Here is a 26363-nt window from a genome sequence, read left to right on the forward strand (position 1 = left end):
CCTGTAAAAATCCTCTGACTATCCTTGCTTGAGGAAAACAGAGTCTGCAGGGGAGGGAGACAAGTCTGATGCCTGTGGCAGGATCATGGTTGCAGAAAGAAAGACTTAGGAGAATAAGCCCACCCAAGGTAGTGGGTACAAAAACCTTCTTTCGTGTGAGTCCTACCATTATTTCCTGACATGCTGCTCTGCAGAGGAGAGGCAAGGGCATGGCACTGCTTAATCCTCTGGTTTCCTGTTGGCCCAGGTGGGGCCACAAAGACCAGAGCACATGGCATGGTCTCCTTTACCAGCCATGAGAAAACTCTTTCATGAATGCACAGTAAAATTAGCTCTTTCTATTTATACAAGGATCAAAGTTAGACAGCCCTGTTTCACAGACCCTTGCTGGTCTTCCCATCTATAGCCCAGCTCAGAGTCTTTCTTGGTGTTATCTGGACAGTTTCACTGAAGGACCCCAAGACTCCAAGTACTGTCCTCCCCTTGCTCTCCTTGCAGAGCTAAGCTTCTTAGAAACAGTCATACGCAGGCCCTGTCCTGACTAAGTCATCTCTATTTCAATCCTGTGTTCTTCAACTTGCTCGACCTACCCACCAACTTCACTGAAACAACCTTCGTACAGGTATTCCAATTACTTTCAAATTCTCATATGCAATGACCACTTTCCTTTATCTATCTTGATCTTTCCTTCTTGATTTTGCAGCATTGTTTACAGTTGGGATATATTCTTACCCTTCTGCTATCTTGCTTAACTATATTTTCCTGCTGGGCCCCCATCCTAATTTTCCTTCTTACATCTCAGTGTCCACTTCTGTTGACCCCTCACATGTTGATGTTCCCAAGGTTTGATCTTCTCACTTCCCTTCTCATCCACCACATTCTATTTGAGTGACCACATCCAAACCTATATTTTCAAATAACTCAATATGCCGGTGACTCTCAACTTTTTATACCTAGTCCAGATCTCTCTGCTGAGTTCCACATAGGAATTTCTCACTCGTCTCTCATAAATTCATCAATCTAATGTTGTTACCCCAAAATTCTGCCATCTCTGCCCTGTCAGAATGAATGTCACCCAATTCTTTAAGCCAGAAAGTACAAGATTTCCTGAATACTTCTCACTCTATCATTCTCTAATGCAATTAGTGCAGAGATGCATCAATACTACTACCTAAATATATTTTCTCAAATTCTCCCCACCTTCCCATTTCTCTCATCATAAACTTAATTCAGTATTTCATTGCTGCAAGCATGGATTATTGCCACAAACTTCCAAGTATTTTCTATTTTTCTGGCCTGGCCTCACTCACATTTATTTTCTATACTGCTGCTAGGATATTATACAATTCAAAATGTTCCTTATTGAAAACCACTCAATGATTTTGCAGCTTTCACAATAAAATTCAAATTCCACAACATTTTAGAACAGAAATCTCTTGGACTGGTCATGATCTGCTTCTGCGGTTCATCTGCCAACAACCCAACACAATTATCTTACACTAGAGGTCACCAAATTCAACACACTGTTCTAAGGAGCACTTCCTCAAGATATTAATAAGTTCTTGTCAAATAATTTTGTGAACATAGGGAAACAAATTAAACACAATAATGGACACTGGAGATATCCAAATAGGAACAGAGAAGATAAAATTCTGAGTACTGGCCTCCTGTTTTTCCCTATCAACACCTCCAGGAATTCTGTTTGGGAAACATACTGAAAGGCTGTTGGGAAAACCTACAGTTCTGACAATATGGTGTGCTCTCTTGCTTCTCCACCTCTGGCTAGGGTGCCATCCATTCATTCAGTCTTTCATTTGTTCATCCATTCCAAAATGAATTCACTCTAAATCAACTAGTACAGGCTGTATACATTCAGTGGGAAGACATGGTTTTGTGAACTAAACTTTGTAAACTAATGATTATAGCAGTTGTCGTTTCCCTACACATAGCACCCTTCTTTTTGAACCTATAGTTACTATTAGAGTTCATAGGTATATGTCCAAGAGTCTTAAATCTTTGGGCTATCCATGGGCCAGGTGAGCCCTGATCTCAACAGAGTTGCAAAAGCTACTCTACAGTTCACTGGACTCACCAAGGACAACTAACAAGACTTACTGTTATTCTACCAATGGAAGAACTTTTATCACTGATGTGGAAGCAGTGGCCACTGGAGGTTGAGAGGGGAGGGAGAAGGAAAAATAGGTGTAATAGGGGAGCACTTTGGGGGCACTGGAATTGTCCTAAATTATGTTGCAATGACTACGGGCCATTACATATCTTCTCACTTATAAAATTGTGCAGGAGTGAATGTAAAGTATAATGTAAACTATAATCCAAAGAACAGGAGTAAAACACAAAGTCCTGCCACTAATCCATATGAAAGAGAGAAAATGAGCATCTGAGGAAACTCACCATCCTAATCATATATCTAGATTTAAGCAAGAAATTATATGGAAGAAATGACCCCAGAAAAGAATATATCAAAGTCCTAGAAGATACATAGGATTTCAGATGACTGATCAATGAGATGCACACAAATTTCCAAAATCAAATTAAAGAGTGGAAGGGCAATGTGGCTAAAGAGTTAAAGGACATTAAGAAGACAATAGGTATATATTTTTAATGTAATATTATTACAAAGTCAATAAAAAATAAAAAAAATCAAAAAAAAAAAAAAAAAAAGAAAGAAAGGAAGGGGGAAAACATAAAAAAAAAAAAAAAGAAGACAATAGGTGAGCTCAAAGAGGAAGTTGAAAACCTGAATACAAAAGTAAGAGAACTCATGGTGTTGTAGAATTTCAGAGAGGTTCAATTATTTGCATATAGAGAGGCCAGGACTCAAGAATGATTTTGAGAAGGAAAAATGGTTTATTGATGGTAGGCTGGACTTGGGAGCTTTCTGTTTCAATCCGGAGCCGGGAACAAGATTTTTGAGTCCCTTTTATACAGAGAGGAAAGGCCAAATGGTCCTTTTGTTTCAGTTCTCAATAGGCTTGAATTAGCATAGATATCTTCCACATCTTAGGTAAGCTTTTAGCATGGACCTCAGGCATTCTAGATAAGCTTTTAGCATATTTGGTTTGTATTTCCCCTGAATACTTGAACTTTATAGACCTTGCATTGTACTGTTTCCTGGGACTGGAGTCCTTGCCATGGTCACCAAGGGCAGGAGTGCAGCCTTTTATCATCCCACACCCACAAGTCACAGATAGTTTAGGTTATCTCTGAAGAGACAAAGAGCCTCCCACCCATAGCAAACATCAATGGTAATGAAAGACATGAAAAGGGAGATCTAAAACAACTTAGAGGGTAGCGTATGTAGCTCAAGTACTTAAGCACCTCCTTCCATATATAAGGTCCCAGGTTCAGGTTCAATCCCCAATACCTCCAAAAAAAAAAACTCTCCTTGGGAAGTGGATATAGCTCAACCATGTATATGCCCTGGGTCCAATCTACAGTATCTGCTAAAAAATTAAATAATAAAGTAATAAAACATTAGAAGCATACAACAGCAGACTCGACACGATAGCAGAAAGAATAAGTGAAGACTGAACAACTAAAACTGAAGAAAGAAAAGGGGGAAAAAAATGAGCAAGCCTTCAGGGAGTTAACTGATAACACAAAAGAAGACAAAATTAGTCTCAAGGGAGTGCCAGAAGGACAAGAGAAGGAAAAGGGGGCAGAAACAGTATTTGAAGAAATAAGAGCCGAAAATTCCCCAATCCTCACAAAGAAATGAACTGTATGCCCAGGAGCAGAGCATACACCAATGAGAATAAAAGCAAATAGACTTACTCCAAGATGCATACTACACACAAAGACAAATGTCAAAGAGAAAAAGAAAACTCTGAGATAAGCAATGGAGAACCAATCCATCATATACAAGGGACACCTATTAAGACAATGCAGATTTCTCATCAGAAAGCCACAGCCAATATCATACTCAATGGACAAAGGTTAAAAGCATTCCATCCAAGATAACTAACGTCACATAGTTATTCAACATTGTGCTGGGATTTCTAGTGGAAGCAATTAGACAAGAAAGAAAGTAATAAAAGGCATCCAAATACAAAAAAAGAGGAAGTAAAAGTCTCATTATTTGAGGATGACATGATTCTATATTTAGAAAACTCTCAAATGTCTTTGACAAACCTACTTGAGCTAATAAACGATTTCAACAAACTGTCAAGATACAACAAGCAAAAATCAAAAATGTTTCTGTATACTAATACTGACCAATCTGAGAAAGTAATCAGGGGGAAAATTCCATTTAAAACATTGGTGTGGAGAAAGTGGCCATGGTGGCTGCCAGGTGTGGTGAATGGGAGGAACAGATGAGATGTGGAGGCATTTTCGGGACTTGGAGTTGTCCTGGGTGGTGATGCAGGGACAGTTACCAGACACTGTGGGTCCTCCCATGGCCCACTGGATGGAACATGGGAGAGTGTGGGCTATGATGTGGACCACTGACCAAGAAGTGCAGGGATGCTCAGAGATGTATTCACCAAATGCAATGAATGTGTCATGATGATGGAGGAGAATGTTGCTATGGGGGGAGTAGTGAGGTGAGGGTGGTGGGGGGTATATGGGGACATCATATATTTTTTATGTAATATTAAAAAAATGAATTAAAAAAATAAAATGAAATAAAATAAAATAGCCACAAAAAGTGTCAAATACCTAGGAATCCATTTAACCAAAGCAGTAGAAGAACTATATGCTGAAAAATACAAAGCAATCCTAAAGGAAATCAAAGAAGACCTAAACAAATGGAAAGACATTCTCTATCCATAGATTGGAATACTAAATAACATGAAGATGCCAGTCTACCCAAACTAATAGACAAGATTCAATGCAATATCAATCATAATTATAACAGCCTATTTACAGAAACAGAAAAGGCAATTACCAAATTCATTTGGACAGGAAAGTGTGCCCAAATAGCCAAAAGAATTCCAACAAAAGAAAAGGGAAGTGGGAGGAATTTCACTGCCTGAACTTGAAATATATTACAAAGCTACACTGGTCAAAACAGCAGGAATATTGGCATAAAGATAGACACATTGATCCGTGGAATAGAATGAGGTTAGAAATAAAACTTCTTCTCTATGGCCAACAGGTTTTTGACAAACCTTTCAAAGCAATGCTAACAGAACAAAACAGTCTCTTCAACAAATGATGCTGGGAGAACTGAACATAAACAAAAGAATGAAAGAGGACACCTATCTCACACGCTAAGCAAGAATCAACTCAGAAGGAATCAGAGAGGAAACAACCAGCAAGATGGCAGCAGAGTACGGAGCTCCTACAGTCAGCTCATGGTACAGGGCAGTTAGTAATGACCCAGAGCTTTCTAAAGTACCTGCGTGCAGACTCCAGGAGACCAGAGAGGATCCTGCAACATCCTTGGAAGAAAGAAGGAGGAGACTGTGCATCAGCACAGAAAATTCATGAGTAGAGCACTCAATGCCACAGAAACCAGTGCTCATATTCCACTGGCAGCACGAGCCACAGGGTCTATTCCCTGGTTGGAATTAGAAGCTCCATTTCCCAAAAACGGGGAATTCAGCTACTGATTGGTAAATTAAGCTGGTTAAAGTCTACTCCTAAAAGAGCTAAAGGTTGAACCAGTCCAAGTCAGAATGAGGCAAGCTGCCACCATTTTGACTCTGTCCCCGGCCTGAGTGGAAGCTGGGCTGAATGAAAATCACAGTGCCAGAACATTCCAGCTCCTTTCCATCCACATGGGATTGCAGCTCTAGCATAATCCTCAGCCCCACCTATGTCAGGGAGGAAGCTGGAGGGCCTATGCCAGCTTCTACAGGAAACTACAGGCCATGCTGCAGAGGCCAGTGCTCATGCTACTTTGCTGCCCAAGCCTCCTCAGGAGTTATCCAGTGATCACAGTCGAAAGCTCTATTTTCCAAAATCATGGGAGGAAGAGATGGTTGGCCATCAACTTCAGCTATTGAGTAGTAAATTCAGCTGGCTAAAGTATAACCCTCAGAAAAGCTGAAATCTAAACTAGTCCAAGTCAAAAACAGGGCAGTAGCCACCATTTTGACTCCACCCCTGGCGTGAGGGGAAGCCAGGCTGACTGAAAATCACAGTGACAAAGGGACTGCCTTCTGCAGGGAGGAAGCTGGTAGGACTTACACCAGCATCTCCAGGTAACTACAGGTACATTCTGCTGGCACACATAAAGAGTCAGAACTGTTGTCATTTTGGACCTGCTCAGCATAGATTGACGCCCAAACATGGAGCTGATTCCTCACCCCAGACAGGGGGTAAAAGGGCTTGAAACTTCATCTGTGTCTCTGGATAATAATAGATTGTCTTGGCCTGCACAACTTGTATTATTACACACAGATGTGGCTCTGTCCCTATCTCTGGCAAATGAGAAAGGTGGGAGAAGCTTCACTGGTCCCTGGGGCAAGGAAGCATCTTAAGCATTCAGAGCTACAGCACCAACTACATCCTCACCTCCTACTACACAAGCAAGGGACAAAGGGCAAGAAAGCCTAAAAAAAAAGAGACAAAGTGCACTCAGAATAAATACATACAGATGCCAGATGCCAAGACATCAGCAACAAAGAACAATCTATACCATGCAACAGGAAGTGATGGTCCAGTTTAAGGAATAAGATATGCCTCCAGATGACATAAAGGAGTTGAGACAATGAATGATAGATGTTCAAATAAATCTCCTTAATAAATTCAATGAGATGGCTGAAGAAATTAAGCTCATTAAGAAGGCACAAAGAAGAATTTGAAAGCATACACAGAAAAATAGCAGATACTAAGAGAATGCAAGGCTGAATAAATAAAATTAAAAATACACTGGAGTCAGATGAGAGCATAATTGAGGTGGCAGGAAAAAAGGATTGGTGAACTTGAATACATGGCTCTAAAAGTGAACATACAAAAGAACAGATAAAGAAAAGAATGGAAAAAACTAATTAAGGTCTAAAGGAACTAAATAAAAGGAAGAGATGTGCAGCCACCATGTCACAGGTATCCCAGAGGGAGAGGAGAAGTGAAAAGGAATATTTAAAGAAATAATGCTAGGAAAATTTCACAACCTTATTGAAGGACACAGATATCTCTGTCCAAGAAGCATAACATACTTTCATCTGAAAATCTTAATAGACCACCTCTGAGACACATACCTTATGAGACATAAGGATTTAATTCTCTGTATTGTCTATAATGTAATATTTTACTTTGGTTTTCATAGGAAATGGAACACCTAAACCTGGAGTTGTTGGCTCCTCTAGGCAGTGAGTGAGTGAGGTCTCTTTGACCTTTTTAGGCAGGACCATACTTCCCAAAGGCAGATGGAAACTCTTAGGCAGGAGAATAAGCACACCCAGGGATGTAGACACAGGTAAATCTATCGCTGTGTGCCCCTGTCATGCACCCATGCAGGAGAGGGATGAGGTCCAAGCACTTTTGAATCCTCTCTCTGTTTGCTGTAGGCCAAGGTCAGAGGGAGGCAGACCAGAGGGCATGAGCTGGTCAAATTTGCCTGCCATCACACAATGCCTCTTTCTTCAATGCACAGTACAATTTAACACTATGTTAACAAAAAGGACAAAGAAAGCCCTGTTTTGGACAACCTTGCTGGCCCCCCCTCCCCCTGACCAACTGACGGTGGGTCCTGCTTGCCAGGCATTTGTTTTCTTTTGAGACGGAACCCTCCACAGGATTCCGTATCATCAATTGTGGATAAAGGATGCTGGCACTCACAGGCAGAGCTGTAGTGGCCTCAGACCCATTGAGGGCCTGCTGATAGCCACCAAAGTCTGTTTCCAACTGGTGTTAGAGCAGACTTGTGGTGCTCCGCTGATGTCGAAAAGCCTGAGACAACTTCCAGTACTCCTTGGATTTCCTGGGGACTTCCTGGTATGTACAATCACCATTATTCTGATAGTGAAGTGACTTTATACTAAAAGGAGGCAAAATGAGCTAGCCAAATGTATTTTTGCTGCTGAAAAAATCATAAACTCTGTGAGAAAACCACCCTCACGACAACAGCCAATGGACCCGTGGAGTCTTCTGCAGTAGGGCTGAGTCTAAGACATTACTGACCCTGTGTTTGTCACCAGTCAATCAATACCTACACAACCCTTCACTTGAGAATAATATGGACGACCCATTAGAAAATGAACAGCAAAGTAGGAGGCCTCAACTTTTATCTCATGGAACGATGATGGCTCGCCTTCAAGAACAAACTCAGTCATGCCAAATGCCAGCACAATCCCTTCAATCCTTTATGATGGATGCGAAAAAGACCTTAGAAGCTTCTCAGGTGAATGGGGAACAATTTCAAAAGAAAAGGAGATATGGTGTGAAGGAAAACATTCACCTTCAAGAAAACCTACAAATCATGGCCCAGAATATGGTGGGATGGAAGTAAAGGGAGCAAGAAATGAAGGAACAGATACAAGTACTAGACGACTCCACTGCAAACACTAAAGAGGTAGTGCAGTAAAAAGACAGACACATCAAATCTCTCTCTGAAACCTTGCTGAAGTTGACAATTTTCCCAGACCACTTAAGAGCAACTTATATGGGTGATGACAACATGGAATTCGAAAAAAGGAGAGAATCAGAAAATGCAGAACACCTAGCCTATTCATCAGCAATTGACTGAAACAAACTGATTCATATTGTGAACTTAAATGTTTCCTCTAAAAGGCTGGAAGGAGAAAAACTAAAAGCATTCAACAAAGTATGTGAAGAAACTCGAAGGACTGAAGACATTACCAGGAACATAAAAAGTCTACAGAATGAGCAAGCATCTCTGCAGTCAAAAAATTCACATATGGAAAAGATTGAGAAGCTTCAGATGAAATTTCAAATACTTTCAGAGGTTCATCAAAAACATGTACTGCAACTTGAGAGACATGCAAAGGAGGAGGGATCTTACTGCATAGACACAGAGAACAAATTTTGTGACATACATAGAAAAATGAACTTCCTGTATCAGAAGCAAAATATGTATATGAAGATGGCTGAAGACATGGATGCAGAATTGGACTGTGCCAATTCCTTCTTTCACAACCAGATTATGTTCTACAAGAAGCTAGCTCAGGAAAGGGGACTGAAAGCTCTGTCCACTGAGAGAAAGCTCAAGGAGCTAAGGATGGAAAATGATTCCACCAGGGAAATACTGGCAAGAATACATTTGATGCCCCAGGTTTTCCCAAGTAGCCCTCTTGCACCTGAAGTTCAAACTGCAACCTTCAGTCAGCCTCTAGGTTTGAATCCGTTTTCATATCTGCTGATTCTGCCTATCCTCAACTACAGGAAAGTTTCTTCCTGGGTTTTTACACTTTTAAAGTAGTTTTCATGGATCTCCTTTGAGATTAACTACTGCCATTTAACTGATGTATTTATTGAACTTTGATATTACTATGATTTCTAGTATTTACAAACATATATCTCTTTTCTATAGGTGTTTGAATAATTCCATTTCCTTGGATGCTGTAAAATAAGATTAAATACCGTGTTTGAATTCAAAAATGTCAAACACTTGGTTTCTTTATGATAAATATAAATGAACTTCGCAGAAATTCTTAGAAAACGAAAAAACAATAGAGCACAAAAATAAAGGAGTGAATATATCTAACAGGTCAGCCTCAAATACATTACACTTTATAAATGATCTTTCATTTTCATATAAATTTTATTTTTAAAGAAATTTTAGGTCACAGAAATGTGCAATGAATGGAGAGGGCATTCACATATACCCAATACTCTCTCACTCTTATATTTCCCCTTATCAATAACATCCTAAATTAGTGTTGGAGATTTGATTCAATGGATGTACAAATCATGAAGCTTTGCTACTAAGGCCCATAATCTATTTAGTCTTGCATTTTAAAATTTATAGGCCTTGACAAAATAGAAAACGGCCTCTATCTGTCATTGCCCAGAAGCGGGAAAGCAGTTCACCAGTGCAAGAAACAGTAGAGCGTGGGGAAGAGTAACTGAGGTTGTAACTGGAGACTAGGGGCTGAGGCAGATCACATGGGGCCTTGGTGGAGCTGACTGTGTAGATTTTATCCCAAAAACTCTACCGGTAAAGTGGGCTGGGAGATAAGAATATTACAGGGTGGGAGAAGGGCAGAAGCAACAGGCAGAGCCTGGTGAAATTGTCCTTGTGTTGGAATGAGCAGGAATCTGGGTCAGATGGAGATTCAGACTACATTCTGAAGAACATTATTATGTTCCACTTTTATGATCTGTAAACAATACAGCATTCCTAATTATAAAACTCAGGAATAATAGAGCAAAATAAGTAATTGGAGGAACACCTATGTGTGTCTAGTGGACTGTGCTAAGGAGTACACAAACAGATAAGAAGCCAGCTCTAGGCAATTTATTAAGTCTGTCCTAAATACTGAATATTAGGGAAATGTACCAAAAGGTGGACAACAGACTAGAGTAAAAAGTATAGGGAGGTGAATTTGGCTGAACTGAGTGTCTGTCTTCCACATAGGAGGTCCAGGTTTCAAACCCAGGGCCTCCTGACCCATGTGGTGAGCTAGCCCATGCGCAGTGCTGACGGGTGCAAGGAACGCCATGCCAGGCAGGGGGGCCTGCCGCGTAGGGAAGCCCCACACACAAGGAGTGTGTCCTGCATGAAAAAAGCACAGCCTGCCCAAGTGTGGCACCATACACGTGGAGAGCTGATGCAGCAATATGATGCAACAAAGAGAGACACACATTCCCGGTGCCGCTGACAAGAATGCGAGCGGACACAGAACACACAGCAAACGGACACAAAGAGCAGACAATGGTGGGGAAAGGGAGAGAAACAAACAAAAAAAAAAACCTTTTTAAAAAAACCACTGGGCCTAATGCATTGGATGTTGGCAATGTCACCTCTGCTGCAGCCGCAATAAACTTGTCAGTCCCTTTGGCAGCCAACCTCCCCTCTCTAGCTTCCCCTTGGCACATAAGCTCCTCTCTCTTTAATCCTCACCCAACAGTGAGACAAGAGCTTCCCGAAGATCCCTACCACTCTAAGTACTGCCCTCCTCTTGCTCTCCTTCCAGGACTCAGCATCTTAGAAACAATCCCATGCAGGCCCACTGCCCAGGTATTCATCTCTACTGCATCCTCTGTGTTTTTCAACTTACTGAAATCCTTGTGAACCACCCCACTCAAACCACTCTCCAAAGGGTATTCCCAATTATCTCCACAATCTCATATCAAAAGGTCCCTTTCCTTCCTGATTCTTGATCTTTCCTTCTAGATAATGCAGTACTGTTTATAGATTGGATTCTATTCTTCTCCTTCCACCATCTTGCTTTGCCCATATTCTCCTAGAGATCTTACCCCTAATTCTCATTCTTACATTTCAGGGTTCTCCTATTCTGTTGACCCCTTAAATGCTGATGGTCCTCACATTTCCGTCTTCTTCCCACTTTCCTTTTCATTCAACATATTCTATTTCAGTGACCACATCCAAATCTATGGTTTCAAATAAATCAATATGCCAGGGACTCTCAACTGTTCACATATAGCCCACATCTCTCCTGAGTATTATATTTGAATTTCTCTCTGGACACTTATAGGTACCTGAAATTAAAGCTGTTGTCCCACAGTTTGGCTCTTTTTTTTTTTTTTTCAAGAAAAATGTCACCACCAGCTGCCCAAAATTGTATAAACCAGAAATTGGAAGGTTTCCTTGAACTTCGATCACATGACCAGTTACAAAAACAAGGAATATGGTAGTCCTCAAACTTTCTGTCTTATTTTGTCATAAAGATGATTGTATATGGGCATATATGATGAGCAGTCTGCTGTGCTTGAGTTGTCACTCTCATGCACAGCCTATGTGCCACCCTGATGGACAGATTGAGTCCATTGTTAGCATTCACATGCCTGTACTGTGTGAGTCCTCATGATTTGGCACATTCTTGTATCTCAATTGGTCTACTGTGTCCTGTTTTGTATTGAACATAACAGACAATTCTGGCAACTTCTGGGGTCATGGTTGGTCAGTATCAAAACTCCACTCATGTTCTGCTTCAAATGGTCTTTGCTTTCTGTTCCAGAGGGAGAAGTATCCTGAGCTCTTTATTTTAGTATTTATTCAAGCAAATCAATTTTATTTATATGTTAGTAAACCATATTCCATCCAAAGTGTACTATCACTGGTATTTGGTATTATCACATTGTTATGCATTCATCAGTTCAATCATTATTAAACCATTTTTGTTATTCTAATAGTAATTATAAAAAATAAAGAATAGACCCATAAAAACTCATCACCACTCAATCATTTTATGCTTCCACTGCCATAATTAGCTCCTATTTTGTTGCTCTCTCATCAGTTTATCTGAAATGATGGAGCAATGCTTACTCACATAGAAAGGAGACAAACCTAGATCAGCATCACTAGCAGGCATCAGTCCCCCATGCCCAGCATGCCCCTACAGACATAGGGAGATAGTCTATATGCATACCTCTCTTCTACATTCTGGGCAGCAATGCTTTAATTCAACACAAAAACCGAAATGACTGGCACTTACTTTCCACATTCTTGTTCTGAATTTCTGCCTCGTTTGCTCAAGAAGGGGCTAGGAAATCTTTGGGATAAAGCACCTGCTGAGTTAGCCTGCCATATGCACTATGCTAAAGACATCACCCATTACCAGCCTTCACAGCCAGACACTGGTATGGGATTGCACATGAATGGATAGCAGCTCTTGGAAAAGGCAGCCTGTTTTTGGTTTTGGTTTTCCCTCTTTTTAAAAAAAATGTTACATTAAAAATATGTGAGGTCCCATATACCCCCTACCGCCTTCACCCCACATCTCCCACATCAGCAAACTCTTTCATCATTGTGGGACATTCGTTGCACTTGATGAATACACTTTGGAGCACTGCTGCACCATATGGATAGTGGTTTACATTGTAGTTTACACCCTCCCCAGTCCACCCAGTCGGCCATGGCAGGATATACAATGTCCAGCATCTGTCCCTGCAGTAACCCCCAAGACAACTCCAATTCATGAAGATGCTCCACATAATATCTCTTCTTCCCTCTCCCCAAACCCAGCAGCTACCTGGCCACTTACTCCACATCAATGCTACAATTTCTTCCAGTACTAATCACAGTTATTCCACAGTTGACTATCAGTAAGTCCACTCTAATCTATACCTTATTCATCCATCCAGTGCACCCTGGGATGGTTTTGTCCACTCCACCTCTATATCAAGAGGGGCTTAGATTCCACATGGATGATGGATGCAATTCTCCTGCTTGCACTTGTAGGCACTCTTGACTCCCTGATATGGTGGTTAACCTTCTTCACTTTCCTGTTAGCTGGCCCAGGTAAGTCCAATAAACCAGAAGGTAGGCATTGCAAGTCTGCTGAGGCTCAGAGCCTGGCTGTCACATGGACAGTACAGAGATTAAGGTCTCTTAAGTATACACCAAACCTAGTGCCAACCACAGGTCCGGTAAAAGTAACAGAAGAGGCAGGTGTAGAAAGGTCATATCAAAGTCCAACTTCATCACATTCAGGAACCAAAACTCCAAAGTAGGGCCAACTGACATGGCCCCGAACTCCAGAGCCATCTGTCATGACCATAGAACCTGTGGGTCTCTGTAGTCCTCAGGGGAACCAGTGCGTGGCCTTTTATCGAGTTTGGCAGTCTCTGGACCCTGCTGAGACATGCGTAAATGTTACCCCTTCCATGACTTCCCAACTCTTTTTTGGAGACTCATAGCCATATAAACTCATTTGTCCTTTCTATTTCCCCCTTTTATCCAAAGTCAGAAGGCAGTTTTTAACACCTGATATTACATGTAGGCTGAGATATTCTGCTGGTCTTAGTTGACCTTTTTATTAAAGGACTGTTTCTAGTTACATCATCAGCTGGTGCTTGGTAGTAATTCCTCGGTGCCAGGAAGGCTCATCCCTGGGAGTCATGTCCCACACTGGTGGGGAGGTAATGCATTTTCATGTTGAGTTTGGCTCAGTGGCCACATTTGACAACAGGGAGGCGCTCAGGAGGTAACTCTTAGGCACCATGCAGCTCTAGGCCTAGTTTATATTTCAGGGGCACAGGTTCATAAGCATAGTCATCAGTATCAAAGGCTCATTGTTGGACCATCCATCCTTGTTGGTCTTTGCCATTGCACTGGGGGATTGTTGTTCTTCCATAGGAAATGTGATAGAGCTCCCCTGGCTAGGAACGCAACACTCCCTCAGTTGTCATTTTTCTGTAAGCCTTATGAAAATATCCAAACATTTTTATACACCCTGTATACATGTCCTGGAAAACTCCCTCTTAACCATGTGCCCCCTATCAATAACACCCCACACCAGTGTTCCTCCCCTGCCATAGTTGAACCTCTCTGTGGTCCAAAATTTCTTCAAAACTGAAGCCTAATATATTGCCAGGTTCCATTAATAGTAAAATGGAACATAGTGATGGGTTTAAAGGTTAGATATAGAATACATACTAAGTTAGAAAAATTAAATAAAGTTAAAATAAATTGGGGTATCAATAAATGAAACAATGAGAAAGCTCTGCTTTTTGACATTTTGCCTTTCATCACTGCTATAGTTGTTGCCCTGTTTGTACAGTGCCAAGGCAATTTCTTCCATTTCTTCCCCAGGGTCTACATCCTTTCTCTCTCTCTTTTTTTTCTAATTATTAAGTTTGTCTTCACAAAAGTTTTAGATCACAGTAATTCACATATACAATATATGGTAATTCCACATATTCAACATCAAACACTTTGTCCCTTCCCCACCAATGATCTTTTAATATGTTCATATTATATTTGCTGTAGTGATGGACAGATATCAAAACAATAGCTTTCAAACATGGTTCCACTTGGGTTTACACAATGGTTTATATTTTAGACTGTACAAATTTCAAAATTTTTGGTTATCTTATGTTTTACATTATGGTTTACATTTTAGCCGAAAGGCTTTTATACATTTTTGGTGTAATTTAACATGTCCTATATCCATCATTGCATGATCTTCTGGAACAATTCGATTGCCCCACATTTACACTGAATCCATCTATTCAACACCTCTCTCCCCCTCCCCCCAGGGAACACAGCGACAATCAATCTTCATTACTTGAAGGACCATATTCAGAGATATTTGCAACAATGTTAAAGGTTTGACATACTCAACTGCCCTAACTCACTGGGAGCCACCAATTCTCTTGAGAGGTACAATTCCCTCTGAGAAGATCAGTCCTCCCCAGGATGTGGGTATATATTCACTCTCATTGTATGGGTCTCCACCCAAAGATATAGCCCACTATGATGAAATGAGCACTCACACACTCCCTCGAAGCCTGCCCTGTGTCAGATGCACCCCCTTAAGCATCTTAAACAGGTAACCTTCCTTATTATATTTTCTAAACAGTTTTCTCAACAGTATAGTTTTGACCTCATACATGACCATCGCCTATGTTCAAATGTTCCGTCCAAACTCACACCCATTTGCCACATACTAGCAGTATACCTTGGGAATGTCACATCACCTCCCTGAGACTCAGCTCGTTACTCTGACAAGTAGGGGAGACAAGACAAATTTCATAGGGTTAGTACTAGGATTAACAGGGATTGGCCATGGAAAGCATTCAATCAGCATCTGTCTCTGGAATAATGGGCTTCTGGGGTGCTGGGGTTGTTCATAATTACTGTTTTCTTCTTCCTATGAAGAAGAGCTCTGACTCGTCCCTCTCCGGCTCTGTGGCCATGGTCAAATATATTTTCCCATTTCTAAAGAAGATCTGAGGGTGGCAAGATGGTGTCTGAGTAAGTACACCGTCATCATTTCTCTTACAAAAGACCGGCTGTGTGATAATGGAGCAGGGTGTTTCGGGAACCTGCAGGGCAAGAGGTGTCTGAACAGCGATCTGGAAAGACTGAAGCACAATTGGTCTTTCCTCAAGCCAACAACAGGGAAAAAGAATAAGAAGAAAAAAGTGACAAAGAGAACACTTAACATGCACACCAAAAAACAACTAATTAAACCCCAAGGCTAGAATAAGAAGAGAATCAACAGAATAAACCCAAGAAGATAAAATGACGATCAGACAGCAACAAAAAACGACAGACCATACCAATAATCAGGAAAACATGGCCCAATACAATGAACAAACTAAAAACCAGGAAGAGAAGTGGAACACTGAACAAATAATTAAAGCTCTCAAAACATGTATCATGGACCAATTCAATGAAGTAAAGGAAGAGATTAAGCATATTAAGAAAAGATTTGGGAGTACATACAGAAGAAATTGTGATCATACACAAAAAGATGACAGAGATGATGGTGATGAATAGCACAATTCAAGAAATCAAAAAAACACTCTCAGTGAATAACAGCAGATTGGAAGAGGCAGAGGAAAGAATTAGTGATATGAAAGACAGTATATCTGCAGTCAAACAGATAGCAGAATTAATCAATAAAAAGATAGAAAAAAATCCACCAGGGACTTAGGGACCTGAACGACAATGCAAACTCACAAATGTGTATTATCCGCATCCCACAAGGAGAAGAGAAGGGAAAGGGGACAGAAAGGGTGTTGGAGGAAATAATGCCTGAAAACTTCCCAAACCTACTGCGGGAGATGGACGTACATGTCCAGGAAGCAAAACACACCCCGAACACCATAAATACCAACAGACCTACCCCAACACATGTACTTGTCAAATTATCCAATGCACAAGATAAAGAGAAAATACTAAAGCAAAAAGAGAAAGGAGAAGCATCACATACAAAGGAGGCTCCATAAGATTAAGTGTTGCTCTCTCATCTGAAACCATGGAGCCAAGAAGGCAGTGGTATGACACAATTAAGGTACTAAAAGAAAAGAATTTCCAACCAAGAATACTCTATGCAGCAAAGCTGGTATTCAAAAATGATTGAGAGTTCAAAATATTCACAGAAAAACAGAAACTAAGAGAGTATGCCAATAAGAAACCTACCCTTAAAGAAATACTAAAGGGAGTTATGCAGGAAGAAAGAAAAAAGAGAAGAGACAGAGTTGGCGGAGAGTGTCAGAACCACTAAAACTATAAAAAGAGGTGAAAAAATCTAACAACAGAAGACAAACACAAATCCAAACAAAATATGGGTAATACAAGTAATTCCTTGAAAGTAATAACACAGAATATCAATGGATTAAACTCACCTGTAAAGATACGTAGCCTGGAAGACTGGATAAGGAAATATGACCCATCTATGTTGTCTACAAAAACTCATCTTACAACCAGGGATTCAAGGATGTTGAAAGTGAATGGCTGAGAAACAATCTTACAAGCAAACAATAACCAAAAAAGGGCAGGAGTAGCTACAATAATATCAGACAAAATAGACTTGAAATGCAAAACAATTATGAGAGACAAATATGGACACTACATATTAATGAAAAGGATAATCTTTCAAGAAGAACGAATAATCAGAAACATTTATGCTCCTAACAAGGGCGCCTCCAAATATGGGAGGCAAACACTGGAAAAACTAACTGAAAGAAGAGATGCCTCTACAATTATACTGGGGGACTTTAATACACCACTATCAACTTTGGATAGAACATCATAAAAGAAATTCAATAAAGAAACAAAAACTTTGAACAGTACATTAGAGGAGCTGGACCTAATAGACATATACAGAACATTACACACAAATATATCAGGATATATATTTTTCTCAAGTGCACATGGATCATTCTCCAAGATAGACCATGTGCTAGGCCACAAAAAAAGTCTCAATGAATGCAGAAAGATCAAAATGATACAAAATACTTTCTCTGACCACACTGGAGTGAAAGTGGAAATCTGCAAGGGCCAGAGACACAGATATTGCAACAAAATATGGAAATTAAACAGCACACTATTAGAAAAACAGTGGGTCAAAGAGGAAATCTCAAAAGAAATTAATAACTACCTTGAAACTAATGAAAATGATAACACAACATGCCAAAACTTCTGGGATGCAGCAAAAGCAGTACTGAGAGGGAAATTTATAGCCAAAAATTCATACATCAAAAAAGAAGAGCGCCTTTCGGCCGGAACCGCCATCTTGCAGTAATTCGCCAAAATGACAAACACAAAGGGAAAGAGGAGAGGGACCCGCTATATGTTTTCTAGGCCTTTTAGAAAACATGGAGTTGTTCCTTTGGCCACATATATGCGAATCTACAAGAAAGGTGATATCGTAGACATAAAGGGAATGGGCACTGTTCAAAAAGGAATGCCCCACAAATGTTACCATGGCAAAACGGGAAGAGTCTACAATGTTACCCAGCATGCTGTTGGTATAGTGGTAAACAAACAGGTTAAGGGCAAGATTCTTGCCAAGAGAATTAATGTACGCATTGAGCATATTAAGCACTCTAAGAGCCGAGATAGCTTCCTAAAACGTGTGAAGGAAAATGATCAAAAAAAGAAGGAAGCTAAAGAGAAAGGTACCTGGGTCCAACTGAAACGCCAGCCTGCTCCACCCAGGGAAGCACACTTTGTGAGAACTAATGGAAAAGAGCCTGAGCTACTGGAACCTATTCCCTATGAATTCATGGCATAAGTGATGTTAAAAAAATAAATAATAAAAGATTTGTGGATTGTAAAAAAAAAAAAAAAAAAAAAAAAAAGAAGAGCTAAAGTTGAAGAACTAACTGCACACTTGGAGGAATTAGTAGAAAAATAAGAAAGTAACCCAAAGGAAGAAAGAGAAAGAGAACAAAGATAAGAGCAGAACTAAATGAAATAGAAAATAAGAAAGCACTTGAAAAGACATAAAACAAAGAACCTATTCTTTGAGAAGATCCACAAAATTGACAAACTCTTAGCTAGACTACTAAAGAAAAAGAGAGAAGATTCAAATACACAAAATAAGAAATGAGAAAGGAGATATGACCACTAACCCCACAGAAATAAAGACTATCATAAGAGGATACTTTGAAAAACTATATTCCAACAAGAAGGACAATTTACAGAAAATGGACAAATTCCGAGAAACATATAAGCTGCCTCTATTGACGAAAGAAGAAATTGATTTTCTCAGCCAACTAATTACAAGTAAAGAGATAAAATCAGTCATCAAAAACCTCCAAACTAAGAAGATCCCAGGGCCAGAGGGCTTCACCAGTGAATTCTACAAAATATTCTGGAAAGAACTAATGCCAATCTTGCTGAAACTCTTCCAAAAAATCAAAACATTACCTAACTCATTCTATGATGACAACATTACAAAGACAAACAAAGACACCACAAGAAAGGAAAATTACAGACCAATTCCTCTAATGAACGTACATGCAAAAATCCTCAAGAAAATACTTGCTAATCGTATTCAACAACACATTAAACAAAATGACAACATGACTAAGTGGGATTAGTGCCAGGTATGAAAGGATTGTTCAACATAAGAAAACCAATCAATGTAATACACCATGTAAAAAGATTGAAAGGAAAAAATCACATGATCATATCTATAGATGCAGAAAAAGCATTCGACATAATACAGCCCCCTTTCCTGATAAAAACATTGCAAAAATTTAAGAATACAAGGAAATTTTCTGAACATGATAAAGGGTATTTATGAAAAACCCACAGCCGACATCGTTCACAATGGTGAAATCCTAAAAATTTTCCCCTAACATGAGGAACAAGACAAGGATGCCCACCATCACCCATTCTATTTAGCACTGCCTTAGAAGTACTAGCTTGAGCACTGAGGCAAGAACCAGATTAAAAAAGGCATCCAAATTGGAAAGGAAGAAGTCAAAATTTCATTATTTGCAGATGACATGATCCTATACATAGAAAACCCTGAGAGGTCTACAACAAAGCTTCAGGAACTCATAAAAGAGTTCAGTACAGTCACAGGTTATAAGATCAATGCGCAAAAATCAGTAGCATTTTCTGTACACCAGTAATGAGCAAGCTCAGGAGGAAATCAAGAAACAAATACAATTTACAATAGTAAATAAAAAAATCAAAAACCAAGGAATAAACTTAACTAAACAGGTAAAGAACTTATACACAGAGAACTACACAACACTGTTCAAGGAAATCAAAGAAGACTTAAATAAATGGAAGAATATTCCCTGTTCATGGATAGGAAGACTACATATTATTAAGATGTCTATCCTACCAAATCTGATCTACATGTTCAATGCAATCCCAATAAAAATCAGCACAGCATTCTTAAATGACCTAGAAAAACTAGCTATGAAAATTTGGAAAGGAACGAGGCCCCAATATCCAATGACATATTGAAAAAGAAAAATGAAATTGGAGGAATCACACTACCTGACTTCAAAACATACTACAAAATGACAGTAGTGAAAACAGCATGGAATTGGCATAAGGAGAGAAACACGGACCAATGGAACCAAATTGAGAGTTCTGATATAGATCCTCATATATACAGTCATATAATATTTGATAAGACCACCAAACCCTCTCAACTGGGAGAGAATGGCCTCTTCAACAAATGCTGCTTTGAAAATGGATATCCACATGTAAAAGAATGAAAGAGGATTACCAACTCACACCTTAAACAAAAATCAACTCAAGATGGATCAAAGACCTACATATAAGAGCCAAGTCCACAACGACCTTGGAAAGCAAAGCAGGGGAGCATCCACAGGACCTTGTAATAAGAAATGGCTTCATGAACTTCATACCAAAAGCACAAGCAGCAAAAGAAGAAATAGATAAATGGGACTTCCTCAAAATTAAAGCTTCTGCACTTCAAAGGAGTTTGTCAAGAAAGTGAAAAGAGAGCCTACACAATGGAAGAAAATATTTGGTAACCTTTTATCTGATAGGAGACTTCTATCTTGCATATATAAAGAACTCCTATATCTTGAAAATAAAAAGACAAACAGCCCATTTACAACCTGGGAAAAAGATTTGAACAGATGCTTCTCCAAAGATGATATACAAATGCCTAAAAAATACATGAAAAAATGCTCAAAATCCCTAGCTATTACGAAAACGCAAATCAAAACAACAATGAGATACCATCTTACTCCCATAAGTCTGGCAGCTATCAAAAAATCAAAAGACTACAATTGTTGGAGAGGATGTGAGGGAATGGGAACACTCACCCACTGCTGGTGGGAACACAGAAGGATCCAGCCAATATGGAGGACAGTTTGACGGTTTCTGAAAAAACTAGCTATAGATTGGACATATAACCCAGCAATTCCACTGCTGGGTATATACCCAGTACAACTGAAAGCAGGACACAAACTGATATACGCACACCAATGTTCACAGCAGCTTTGTTTACTATTGCCAGAAGTTGGAATCAACCCAAATGCCCATCAACAGAATAATGGATAAATAAAACGTGGTATATACATACAATGGAATACTACTCAGCTTTAAGAATGAATACACTATAAACACATGCAATAACATGGATGAATCTTGAGAACTTTATGTTGAGTGAAGCAACCCAGGCATTGAAGGACAAATACTACATGACCTTAATCATATGAAATAAGTAAACCAAGCTGCCTCAGAGAGCTGGAGACTGGATGATAGGCTTAAAAGAATTTGCGGGGTAGAGTAAGGGTGCAAGCTGACACCTATCTAGATGAAATCTATGATAAACTGGAGATCCCTGAGCTGGAAGCACTGGCTTTCCCTACCCCTGGGCCTCCTTTTCTTCTTGACTATGGGGGACAACACTACCCTCCTGACACCATCCAGCTGGAGGCCTCTCTGCACGAGCCCATGTACTCCCTGCTCAGCCTCCTCTCTCCACTGGACATTGTGCTCTGCGTCACTGTCAGCCCGAAGGTCCTGGCCATCTTCTGGTTTGACCTCACCTCCACCAGCTTCTCAGCCTGCTTCCTCCAGATGTTCATTATGAATAACTTCCTGCCCATGGAATCATGTACCTTCCTGGTCATGGCCTATCACCGCTATGTGGCCAACTGCAAGCCTCTGCACTACCCGTACATCATCACTGACCAATTTGTGGCAAAGGCTGTTTTCTTCATGTTTGCCCAGAACACGTTTCTCACTGCACCTATCCCTATCCTTAATGCCCAGCTCCATTATTGAGGAAAAAATATAACTGAGAACTGTATCTGTGCCAACCTGTCTGTGTCCAAGCTCTCCTGTGATACTGTTGCCCTTAACAGAATCTACAATTAATTCTGGCAATGATTATTCTGGGCTCTGACCTCGTCCTCATTTTCCCTTCCTATACAAAAATTCATATCTTTGAAATGATTAAATAATGTATGGTAACATTTTTTAACAAGTCAATTTTATTGATACATATTAATAAAGCATGAATTCATCTTAAGAGCACAAAAAAAAATAAAAATAAAAAAATAAAGAAGATGTGAGGTTCCATATCTGGGGCCCCCATCTTTGGAGAGTTAGAAAAGTGGTCCCTGGGAGCTGCCGGAAGAGACCCAGGGCCTGTCAGATATCTGGGAAGGTGCTGCTTGGGGCTCATTCATTCAAAAAATAATATACCATTTCCAGAGGAAGGCCTACAAGCAGAATTTGAGCTAGACTTTCCTGCAGTACCACCTCTGCCACTAGCTCCAGCTCCAGATGCAGCTTCTGGGTTGCAGGTAGCTCAAATTTTAGAGGCATCTCTAAAATCAATTGTAGGGCTTGCCCAGCAGCTGATAAAGAGCTAGAGAGTGCAGGAGTCTCTCCCTCTCCCAAACCAAGCCCTCCCTTGAGAGAGGAACTGTGGACCCTCTTCCAGTGGGTCAGGAGGGCCCTAGCACTGATCCATTGATCCTTAATCTAAGGCCCTGCAAGTACCAAGCGTCACTGCTTCCTGGGCTTTAGGACAAAAGAGACAGGAATTAGTGAGCGATGAGGATTTGGAGAAGTAGGAGGGTGATGAAAGGTAAAAGGAACTAAATATTTGGGTAGGGACACTATTTTTTTTTTTTTGGTATAGAGCAAGCTATTTTATTTTTAAGATTTATCTTATTTATTTTCCCCCCCGCCCCCACCTCCCAGTATCTGCTCTCTTCTGTCAATTTGTTGTGTGTTCTTCTGTGTCCATTTGCATTCTCAGCGGCATTAGGAATCTGTGTCTCTTTTTGTAGTGTCTTCTTGCTGCGCCAGCTCTCTGTGTGTGCAGCGACACAACTGGGCAGGTTGCACTTTTTTAGCATTGGGCAGTTCTCCTTGTGGGGTGCACTCCTTCTGTGTATGGCTCCCCTACGCAGGGGACACTCCTGGGTCACATGACATTCCTTGCACCTGGCAGTACTGCACATGAGTCATCTTTCCACATGGGCCAAGAGGCCCTGGGTTCAAACTCTGGACCTCCTATATGGTAGGTGGATAATCTATTAGTTGAGCCACACCCACTCCCACAGCAAGTTCTTGACAAGAATATTATATTAAGTATCTGTTTATACTGTAGCCTGGAATTGCGGTTTTCTTCTTTCATTTCTTGTGTTAATTAAAATGAGATACTGCCTAACTCTGTCCTCCTTAAATTAAAAAAGTCTTCTGAGTCATCATGCTTTTGATATGTGAAAATTTCTAAGGGTCATCCATCCTTCTCTGATTTGCTGAAAGAACACACAAGTGCCCATGTTGCAAGCAGATGTGCACGTCCGTATCACTAAACTAGGTGAGGAGCAGAGACATCCCATCAGAACTCCTGGGATGAGGACTGAAGGGGCATTAAGGGGGCACAGCAAAAACCTCCCAAACGTGGGTGTGCTTAAACATCATACTTTTAAGGACAACTTCCTGATGCTTTTTGAAAAAGAGGGAATATTTTCTGGCCCTCATGCTAACATTTATTTTTACTTCTAATTAGGAATTTCTACTTTTCATGGTGAACTCTACAATTCCAGCACTAAGTGAGGGGAAATGTAAAAAGATCAAAACTTACACTGTGGAAAGGAAAAGGACACAGGAAGATTGATAGCAAGTGGACTAAGAGCAGGCAGGAAGGTGCCTCCTCAGTCCCCATCGAGCGAGCGACATGGTCAAGCAGGTACCTTAGATTGTATCCTCCTGAGATCCTGGGTCCTGAATTCAGTAACTGTTACCTGGTTGACTTGTATCCAAGGCAGACATTTCTGATGCAGCTTTTAAGGCTACAGCTGGGCCTCCTGTCATAAGCATTCCTCTCCCTGTGAACTGGTATTTAACTACTGTGGGTGTAGGGAATGAGGACTCATGCTTTAATTGGTACAGTTTCTCTATGAAGTAATGGGCAAATTTGCTACTGGATGGCAGTGACAATATCATGAACATAGATAACATCACCGAACTCCATACTTGACAATAAGCAAATGGAAAATTTTAGGTATGTTACCAGAATAAAATTTTCAAACATAGAACTATACAACACAGAGAACCCTAAAGTTAACTTGGGCCTACATTTACGAATATAATTCTGGGAAGCGGATTTGGCCCAATGGATAGGGCATCCACCTATCACATGGGAGATTCAAATTTCAAACCCAGGACCTCCTGACCCGTGTGATAAGTTGGCCAACAAGCAGTGCTGATGCATGCAAGGAGAGCTGTGCCACGCAGGGGTGTCCCCCGCCTAGGGGAGCACCAAGTGCAAGGAGTGCACCCCATAAGGAGAGCCGCCAAGCACAAAAAAAAAAAGGCAGCCTGCCCAGGAATGGCACCACACACACGGAGAGCTGATGCAGCAAGATGATGCAACAGAAAGAGACACAGATACCAGGTGCTGCTGACAAGAATACAAGCAGACACAGAAGAATACATAGCGAATGAATACAGAGCACAAACAACTGCAGGAGTGGGGAATGGTGGGGAAAGGAGAAAAATAAGTAAATCTTAAAAAAAAAAGCATAATTCTAATCTTGCTCTTTCATCATTTATAACGAAAACACTGCATTAAGGCCAAGACTTAACAGGGAAAACTGCCGGTGAAAGGGTTATATGGAACTCTATAGCTTATTCTTGATTTTACCACTACATATCTAATAAAAAGAAAATGTACTGAAAGAGCAAACCAATAAGTTCAATATTAATAGATTAAAGGAAAAATACAATGAACATGCCAAATGCTGCGCAAAAAAACATTTGTCAACATCTAATACCTTTTCATGACGAAATACAAAAAACAAACAAGCCAATTGGAGTAAGATTATATAGCTAGCATCATAATCAGTAGTGAATGACTATAAGCATTCCTGACAGGATCAGGGGCAAATTAAACATGCTGTTTTTGTCACTGCTATTCATCACCATACAGGATGTCCCAACGTGAGCAATTAGGCAAGAAAACGAAGGCAGAGGCATCCAAATTTGAAAGAAAGAATGAAAACTATCTGTATTTAGAAATGACATGATTTATATATAAAAAACCCTTAGTACTCACAAAATACTGTACCGGCTACTAAACAATGTCAGAAAGTTGCACAAAAGTCTACTTGTATTTCTATAACATGGCAACAAACAATCTGAAAAGAAAATTAAAACCATTTCTTTTACAACAGCAACAGAAAGAAAATATTTGGGATGAAATTTAACCAAGGAAATGCAAGATTTGTTACCTGAAAACTACAAGCCATTGATGGGACTCATTCAAGGAGGGCGACCTGGGGAGGACGTTTCAGGAGCCTGACATGAGCGGAGACTCAGGACTGAAGCGTTTTACTCACTGTGGACAGGGCATGCATTGCCCCACGGCCACTGTGTCTTCCTGCATCTGTACTGCACCATGAAGCCTTCGCCCTCAAGGGACAGAGCAACAGTTTTGGGGCCTGAAGGGGAAGTCTTCTTCACTTGCTCTGAGGTTCAGATGGGCCAAAAAGATGAGTCAGGCTCTCTCTCCTGACAGCCAGGGCAGCCAAGGAAACTGGGAGCTTCTGATTCCTTTTAGGACTGGCGCTTCCTTCAGGCCACAATCAGAAACTCTGAAATTAAATGTTCATATTATTTAGGGCCATAATTCTGCAAGTTCAAAGGAAATGGAACTGTGAAGTGCCTTATGAGAATCTATGCAGATAATTAGAAGAAAAATGCAAGTTAAATATAGAAAACTCAATTGATTTCCCCTTCTCTGCAAGGAACAATGAAATAAAAAACACAAACAAGTGCATTTATAATAGTAAATACAGGCAATAAATTTCCTTGGTCAAATGTAAGCAAATACGTAACTATCTTTATCTCATAAACTATGAAATATTTGAAAAAATTTTTAAATAAAATAAAAAAATATTCCTTATTCATGGTGGGTAGACTCAATATTTTTAAGATCCTATACAAAATCTCATAAAGATAGTTTGTAGATATTTATTTTACTCCTAGAATGGCATGGAAAACACTTAAGAAAATCAAAATTGAAGAGCCCACACTGGTACCGATCCTT

The 26363-nt window shown here is 40.2% G+C and overlaps 1 protein-coding gene and 1 pseudogene across 1 annotated transcript; both read left to right on the plus strand.

Annotated features, from left to right (window-relative positions):
• Positions 1-18063: 18063 nt before the first annotated feature.
• Positions 18064-18613, plus strand: LOC101432668 (large ribosomal subunit protein eL21). The gene has a single exon (XM_058289737.1). The coding sequence runs from the start codon at positions 18099-18101 to the stop codon at positions 18579-18581; it is 483 nt and encodes a 160-aa protein (XP_058145720.1). The 5' UTR covers positions 18064-18098; the 3' UTR covers positions 18582-18613.
• Positions 18614-21605: 2992 nt separating this feature from the next.
• Positions 21606-22257, plus strand: LOC101433115 (olfactory receptor 56A1-like; annotated as a pseudogene).
• The last annotated feature ends 4106 nt before the right edge of the window (positions 22258-26363 follow it).

Source organism: Dasypus novemcinctus, chromosome 28, assembly GCF_030445035.2.
Source record: "Dasypus novemcinctus isolate mDasNov1 chromosome 28, mDasNov1.1.hap2, whole genome shotgun sequence".
Lineage (NCBI taxonomy): Eukaryota > Metazoa > Chordata > Mammalia > Cingulata > Dasypodidae > Dasypus > Dasypus novemcinctus.

Bases quoted from the DNA above. Each gene is read 5' to 3' on its own strand.
- LOC101432668 (XM_058289737.1), top strand. From the start codon at position 18,099: ATGACAAACACAAAGGGAAAGAGGAGAGGGACCCGCTATATGTTTTCT.